Source organism: Cebus imitator, unplaced genomic scaffold, assembly GCF_001604975.1.
Source record: "Cebus imitator isolate Cc_AM_T3 unplaced genomic scaffold, Cebus_imitator-1.0 Scaffold3, whole genome shotgun sequence".
NCBI classification, from domain to species: domain Eukaryota; kingdom Metazoa; phylum Chordata; class Mammalia; order Primates; family Cebidae; genus Cebus; species Cebus imitator.
In genome coordinates, this window is record NW_016107318.1 from 6,465,452 (window position 1) to 6,474,238 (window position 8,787).

General features: G+C 36.6%; 1 protein-coding gene across 5 annotated transcripts in view; it reads right to left on the bottom strand.

Annotated features, from left to right (window-relative positions):
- Positions 1 to 8,787, bottom strand: part of ACADM (acyl-CoA dehydrogenase medium chain) — a 44,083-nt gene that overhangs the window by 3,434 nt on the left and 31,862 nt on the right. For 3 of the 5 annotated variants that reach the window (XM_017531530.2, XM_017531546.2, XM_037739628.1), the window contains one exon: positions 6,733 to 7,146. In XM_017531530.2, the coding sequence (XP_017387019.1) occupies positions 6,733 to 7,146 (414 nt within the window). Of the gene's footprint in view, positions 1 to 5,833; positions 7,147 to 8,787 lie in introns of those variants that run through there. The other 2 variants (XM_017531538.2, XM_017531556.2) reach the window with 2 other exon arrangements.

The window sequence follows — 8,787 nt, forward strand, 5'->3', positions numbered from 1 at the left end:
AAAAAAATTAAAATAAAAAAAATATTTCCTAATAAACTGGTAAATGTGTTTCCCTGAGTTCTGTGAGCTGCTTTAGCAAATTACTGGAATTCATAGAGGGGGTCATGGGAACCCCAACTAGAAGCCAGTTGGCCAGAAGTTCTGAAGGCCAAGACTTGCAACTGGGGGGAAAGAAGGGGCAGTCCTGTGAGACTAAGCCTGTGGGATCTGATGCTATCTCTGGGTAGGTATTGTTAGAACTAAACTGGAGGATACCCGGCTGGTGTCTGTTGCTTGGTGTGTGTGGGAAATCCTCCCACATCTTTAGTCATAGAAGTCTTTTTCTGTGTTAATTTTTGTGGTGTTAAGAACAAAAGAAAAACATGGTTTGAGAGTTTTTCCTGATACAAGTGACTATTTGGGTTCAAATCTTGGTTCCATAATTTATTAGATGGGCCTAATAGTTTTACATGTGATAAATGGACATAACAGTACCTATTCCACAGTATTATGAAGATTAAATGAGTTAATACATGTTAAGAACCTAGAATAGTGCCTGGAAGAGGGAAAGCATCCGATTATTAGTATTTTAATAGAGTAGGTATTCAATTACTGTTGGTAAAGAAAAAAAAAGCTCATATGAAAGAAATAGAAATCTCTAAGTGTCTCTAGGAATTTAAATCCTGATGAGAAGAGATGACATGGAGAAAAAAAAAATCAGACTCAGATTTGGGCTCAATAGGATAGGAGCCACAGTTTTAAGAAACAGTCAAAAACGGGAGATTTTGATGTAAGCACGAACAAGCTAAGGGGCTAAAACTGAGATGCCCTGCATATAAAAGCTTTGCTTTCCAAAGGGGCAATTAAAAGTCTCAGGATACAAGGCCACAAAGAAGCTTATCTCTTGCCCAGGAGGTTTAAAGAAAGAACAAGAAAAGAAAGGACTTCTGTTGTTGTTGTTTTGAGACAGGGTCTCACACTATTGCCCAGACTGGAATGTAGGGAATTTCTTAATGTGCGGGATCAATGTACATGGCTTCTATGATACAGGATTCCCCAAGTTGAGAAATTAATGTAAAGTAACAGTTCTTAGAATGGTGAAATCTTGGAGTACCTAACAAAAGTGCTGAAAAAGTACAAAAGCCAGTTTCTAAAATGCTTCCATAATGCACTGAGAAAAATAGTATCTCCTGCAGATAAGCTTACAAACAAAAAATAAAAGAGAAATAATTGACCATAAAAGAGTTAGCAGACACAATACACTGCAAGATTAGCACCCCAAGAATTGAAGACAACAAAAAAATCTGAAATTGATTATAAATAAAGAATTTTTCCATGATTAATGACAAAAAAGGAAAAAGAGGCACTAAGTTGAAAAGAAGGTATAATGGAAAAAAACAAATATAACTTCTGGAAATGAAAAGTAGTCATTAATAAAAAAATCAACAGATTTTTTATAGCCTTAAATAGATTAGGCACAAGATAAGAGAATTCGAAAGCAAATCTGAGAAAATAATCTAGAATATAGCATAGAGAGATAAATTATGAAACTAAGGTTAAGGGACACAGAGCAGTGCTAATCCAAGTTTGTCCACAGTGCTGATTCACAAACTGTTACTGGTAGATGGTACAGAAGAGAATAAGCATTTAGAAACTTTTACAGCAATTTAACATTGTTGTGACATTCTTATATTTTACAAAAATAATGGTCCACATTAATTGAAAATTATAACAAACTGGTCTTTCACAACAGATAATTTGAGAACCACTGACACATGGGAATAGGAATTAGAGACTCATGGGGGCTGTGGTGGAAGGACTACTTGAGCCCAGGTGTTTGAGACCAGCCTGGGCAACACAGTGAGACCGCATCTCTACCAAAACAAAAAAATTAGCCAGGCATGGTGGTGTGCCCCTATGGTTCCAGTTATTTAAGAGGCTGAGGTGGGAGGATCACTTGATCCTAGGGGGTTGCAATGAGCAATGATTGCACCACTGCCCTCAAGCCTGGGCAACTGAGTAAGACTCTGTCTCAGGAAAAAAAAAAAAAAAAAAAAAAAAAGGTTTCTTCACCCTTGTCTTTAAGTTTAAAAAAAAAATAGGAAGTTCACTATACAACTCATAGTGAGTTGCAGGAGAGAATACAGATAATGAGGGAGCATCAATATTTGAAGAGGTAAGAGTTAAGAATTAACCTGGAAATTCATGGAAGACATGAGTCTTTCTAGTACTAAAATTATTTGATACTCAAGAAGACATAGGAAGTAACAAGACTTATGAGTATAACATAGGCCAGGCACAGTGGTTCAGGCCTATAATCCCAGCACTTTGGGAAGCCAAGGCAGACAGATCACTCGAGACCAGGAGTTCAACACCACCCAGCCAACATAAAGAAACCTCATCTCTACTAAAAATACCAAAATTAGCTGGGTGTGTTGGTGCATGCCTATAGTTCCAGCTACTTAGGAGGCTAAGGCATGAGAATCGCTTGAACACGGGAGGTGGGGGTTGCAGTGAGCCCAGATCATGCCACTGTACTTGAGCCTGGGTGACAGAGCAAGACTTTGTCCCCCACCTCCTCCCTAGCAAAAAAAAAAAAAAAAAAAAAGCATAAAAGGGCAACAATTAGAATCCTGGATCTGAGGCTTATAAATTGTGTGGCCTTGGACAAATCGTTTAATACCTCTCTAAGCTTCAGTTTCTTGATCCTTAAAAGAGTTAACACTACCCAAAAAAGGGTTACTGAATTAGAATATATTTAAAATGCATATAATCGCAGCACTTTGGGAGGCCAAGGCAGGTGGATCAAGACATCAGGAGTTCAAGACCAGCCTGGCCAACATAGTGAAACCCCGTCTCTACTAAAAATACAAAAATTAGCTGGGTGTGGTGGCACGTTCCTATAGTCCCAGCTACTGAGGAGGCTAAGGCATGAGAACTGCTTGAACCTGGCAGGTGTAGATTGTGGTGAGCCAAGATCATGCCACTGCACTCCAGCCTGGGCAACAGAATGAGACTCTGTCTCCNGGTAAGCAAAGGCTAGCAATTCTGGCAGTTACTGATAAGAAAAGGTAAGCAGCTTTACATAGTTTTGAAGAACAAACTAGCAGTTCTATTTACAGTAGCCAAGGACAGTAGTTATTGTGAGGAGAATGGGGCAGCCATTTCAACTTATCTAAAAACAGTTTTGCATTTTATAAAATAGTTTTGCTCCGGTTCTGGCTCTAGGCCAGCACAATATCACAATAGGATATAGTTAATCTAGAAGAAATTATTTTAAGCATTTCTTACTGCCTACACCTGCTCTTCAAATTCTCCTTTATACCAGTTTTAACTTTATACTAGTTCCCTCATCTATTGAGTAAATAGTCTTTCACATATTAAGAAAAAAAAAAAAAACAGTGTTACCTGTGGAATGTAATCTTTAATCTCCAAAAATGCTTCGTACTATTTGATCATGGGTAATGTATTCAAATTAATGGCTGTAATTCTAGAAGCCATATCAATAGCCATTTTTTTTTAATCCAGAGTAGTCACTGAATAATTCTTCTCCCTTTATGCAAATTGATGACTCTGATAGATTCCTTAAACATTCATTAAAATTGTTGTAAACCTACCAGATCACATATAAAAGTATGCTTTCTCTAGGAACCATCAATTCACAGATGGAGAATCATGTTTGTAGTCCATGACTAACAATCATGTTTGTAGTCCTTGACTGTACCTACCCTCCTTCTTGTAATGGCCCTAGTCAGCAAGCTTATATGTGTGATGGTCAATCCAGTTTATAAATATGCTACAGTGAAGTCGTCTGATTCTATCATGGGATCAAAGAAGCAGAGAAAGTTAGGCTACAGAGCAGCAATGACTAAAATATGACACAAGTAGCGAGTTAGCAAAAGACTATATATATTTCAAGGATTCCTGAGGACTGGCTATTCTGGTTTTAGTCCCTTTCTGAGATTGACTCCATTCCTGCCTTTCAGATCTATGAGGCATTTCAACATACTTAAAATACATATTTGATTAAAGTAGCTTAAGTTCATTTGTTACTTGGGACTAGCATGGCTTAACTGATATAAAATTATGTAAGTGGTTAATATTTATTAGCAAGGATACTTTAATATTCTCATCATAAGGCTTTGGTGTACATTTATATCTTGTATAGAAACTTTTTCTTTTTAGACAAAATCTCACTCTGTCACCCAGGCTGGAGTATAAACAGTGCTATCATAGTTCACTGTAGCCTCAAACTCCTGGCTTCAGTGATCCTCCCACCTCAGCCTCCCAAAGTGTTGGGATTATAGGCATGAGCCACCATTCCCACCCCATTTCTAGAAGCTTTATGTTCAGAAATGGCTGGGCCTGTGTATTGCAAATTCAAATTTGCATTTGAATTATATATATATATATATTCTCTTTAACTTCTCATTTCTATATAATACTCAATTAAGAAATTTCTAAATCTCCTTACCAATCTCAAACTGTGTCATTTAAATACAATTTCATCATTGAGCATGAAGGAAAAGTCATTTAAATATTTTATATTTGTAAAAGATTAGATTTTTATTTTGGTAATTTAGTGTGGTATAAGAAATTTATTTGGTCTTTATCCCCAGTTCCTGACACAGAGATCCTAAAACACTTGGAGTTTCTTGAGTGCTTGGAATATCTTCTGCTATTCCTTATAAGCCCTTTTCAATCATACCTGAGTTTAGCATATGAGATGACTTAGGGTGGGGCCGCTAGACAGTCTCAAGAGGGGTCTGGTCACCAGAAGGACTAAGTAACTAGAGGGTGATATTATGGACTGAATTGTGTCCCTCCAAAATTCCTATGTTGAAACCTTAACTCCCAATGTGACTGTACTTGAAGATAGGGCCTTTTAGGAAGTTAATTAAGGTCACGAGGATAGGGATCTAATTTCATAGGGCTGGTGTCCTTAGAAGGGGAGAAAAAGACACAAGAGCTCCCGCTAACCCAATCCTTGATGATGCACAGAGAAGAGGACATGTAGGGACACAGAAAGTGGCAGTTTATAAGACATGAAGAGAGGCCTCACTAGAAACCATCCCAAATGGCACCTTGAACTTGAACTTCTAGCTTCCAGAACTGTGAGAAAATAAATTTATTTAAGCCACCAGGTCTGCCATGTATTTTTTATGGCAACCCTAGGAGACTACTGCAGTTGGGAGCTTCCAGCTTTCACCTTGGACCTCCTGGGAGGAGAGAAGTACTGGAGATTGATCTCTATGGAAACTCTTGAATGAGAGTTGGGAAACTTCCCAGTTGATGAATACATAGACATGCTGGGAAAGCAGTATGCTGGAAGAAGGCATGGAAGCTCTGCACCTCCTTTCTCCCTTCATACTTTTCCCTATGCACTTCTTCATTAGTTGTTCCTGAGTTGTACCCTTTATAAACAGGTAAATATAAGTAAAGTGTTTTCCTGAGTTCTGTGAGCAATTCTAGCAAATTATCAAACCTGACAGCAGGGTCATGGGAATACCTGAATTTGTAGTCATGTTGGACAGAGTATGGGTAGCTTGGGGACTCAGGACTTGTGACTGGCCTCTGATATGAGGGCAGACTTATGGGATTGAGCCTAACTCTGCATAGTGTCAGAACAGAATTGAAATGTAGGACACAGTTGATGTCAGGGAGCTAGAGAATGAGATAGGATGTCAGAAAGCACTCCATTTAGTATAATGCAGTTTAATATAGCCTAATAAAAATGAAGAGGTAACTTTATTCAATTCAAAATTAAAACTTGACTTTCTTTCATGATAGTAAATACACAAAATATACACTATTATATGAAGTAATGAAATTTTCTGGAAAAAATACAGAAAGATATGATAACAAGCACTGAACAATTTTATTAAGTTCTTTGCCAAAATGCATCCACATGAAATGAGATTGTGCACAATACAAAGGCTAACTACAGACCAACAGTCATATAAAAATAGTTTAAGGAAAGCTTTATTGATTTATTTTAAATAAGGCAAGTGAAATATGGGCTCAGAATTAAACAAGATTTTCAAGAAAGTTCTTGAAAATTTTATAAAGTAGGAGAATATGAATGTCAAAATTTTGACTGTTTCTGTGCCAGACTGAAAGCAAACGCTTTTAAAACTGCAGCAAAATGAACTTTAATAAAATAATACATTGTCTACAAAGTCAATGGCAAGTTATTTGATAGTATTCAAATCCTACAATATTTTCTCAACGTAAATTTTGTAACATCTTGAATACTTTCTAAGCCCACTTTTCTGTCATTAAAAAAATAAAATTCCAAGAAATTTCTGCTACATTAATCTTAAGAGATCAAATAACAAAACATATGTGCTTTTCTAGGTTAATGTAATTCAAGTAAAGTGGTACTAAAGAAAACACATAATTTTAATAAAAAACAAACCTGCTTAAGAGACATCATAGAGTTATAAGTATAAACTACTCTTATAATCAGTTGCTTAGATTTAATATAAGAGGACTTATTTTTTTTTTTTCACTGGAAAAAGTGTTAAAGCCCTTTCTCTTTTCTGGAGCTGTAGCAGTAGATTGTGTTCTAGTTACTCAATGTTTAATCATGTTTCTATAGTAATTTCTTTAATTTTTATACTTGCCAATGTGTTCACGGGCTACAATAACTCTTTGAATTTGCGCAGTACCTTCATAAATCTGGTAGATCTTGGCATCCCTCATTAGTTTTTCTACAGGATATTCTGTATTAAATCCATTGCCTCCAAATATCTGCACAGCATCAGTAGCTAACTGATTTGCAATATCTCCAGCAAATGCCTTTGCAATAGAAGCATAATAGGTATTTCGACGACCAGAATCAACCTCCCAAGCTGCTCTTTGGTAACTCATTCTGGCTAGTTCAACTTTCATTACCATTTCAGCCAGCATAAATGATACTGCTTGGTGCTCTGCCAGTAGCTTTCCAAAAGTTTTCCTTTCCAGGGCATACTTGGTAGCTTCATCCAAAGCTCTTTGTGCTAATCCAACAGCACCAGCAGCTACTGCAGGTCTGGTTCTATCAAAAGCTCCCATTGCAATTTTGAAACCAGCTCCCTCACCAATTAAAACATTTTCCTTAGGCACTCTCACATCTTCAAAGACAATGCCTCTAGTATCGGAACATCGCTGGCCCATGTTCAATTCCTAATAAAAAAATTGATATATTTTAAGGAATTTTTTTTGAGTCAGCATCAATTTTTGCTTTAATCACTGTTTCCTGACTTTCTGCAATCACCTAAAACAGGGGTCAACAAACTATAGTCTACAATGCCTGTTTTGCAAAGAAAGCTTGATTGGAATACAGTCACACATTTTTGTTTACATATCATCTACGGTTACTTTCTTGCTACAATGGCAGAACTGAGTAGTTGTGACAAAGATATGGCCTGCAAAGCCTGAAATATTTATAATTTGAATCCTTATAAAAAAGTTTGCCAACCATAATCTAAAATAATTTTTCACAAAATGTAAACCAACACTAGCCTAAAGATCTACAAGTATATCGTATCAACAAAGACAAATGTCATATGTTTGAAAGCTATCTATTTTACCATGTCAGAAAAAACATTTAGTAAACATAATCTGATTTGAGACCTTTAATCTTAGTTAACTAATAGAGCAAGCACAATAATCTACTGAATAAAAATTGATTTTGTTTTCCTTCGACTCTTGGTTAAAATTAGGTTTATTGAGGTATAATTTACATATAGAAAAGTTCAACATTTTTATGTATACATTTCTAATAGCTCTGACAAGTGTATATGTGTGTAACCACCACCATGCTCAAGATAGAGTATTTCAGAACCCCAAAAAGTTACCTTGTTCTCCCTTTATAGTCAATTTGCTTATTTTACACCCATCCCCTGGCAACCACTGTCGGATTTCTATCCGTGTAGCTTTTCCTTTTTCATAATGTCATTTAAGTGAAATAATAAGGCCAGCCTTCTATGTCTGACTTTTCACTTAGTATAGTGCTTCTGAGATTCATCCATGTTGCTGCATGATCAATAATTAATTTATTTTACTGCTGAATAGTATCGCACGCTATGGATGTACCATATATCCATTATCTTTTCACTAGTTGATGGATACTCCCTCCTCATTTTTAGCAATCATTAATAAACATGCTATAACCATTCATCTATAAGTCTTTATTTTCATTTCTCTTGGTTATTTAAGAGCACTGGTTATGTGATAAGTGTATGTTTGACTTTATAAGAAACTACTAAAGTAGCTATACTCCCTCAACCCTGTTTTAAAAATTTTCAGGCTGGGCATGGTGGCACACGCCTGTAATCCCACCACTTTGGGAGGCTGAGGTGGGTGGATCACGAGGTCAGGAGATCGAGACCAGCCTGGCCAACACAGTGAAACCCTGTCTCTACTAAAAATACAAAACTTAGCTGTGCATGGTGGTGTGCACCTGTAGTCCTAGCTACTTGGGAGGCTGAGGCAGGAGAATCGCTTGAACCCAGGAGGCGGAGGTTGCAGTGAACCACTGCACTCTAGCATGGGTGACAGAGTGACACTTCATCTCAAAAAAATGAAATAAAAATAAAAATATTCACACAAATGGAGGAGTTGTAATAGTTATATAAGTACTTACATACCCTTCACTTGTAATAGATTCACCAATTGTTAATGTTTTGATACTTTTGCTTTGTTTTTTATTTCTCTCTTTCTCTTTGTATATAACTATTAGTGTTATGCTGAACCATGAGAGGAAGTTGCAGAAATGACTCTTCCTAAGGAAAGACCGATCTGATTTCTCTTTTTTTTTTTTTT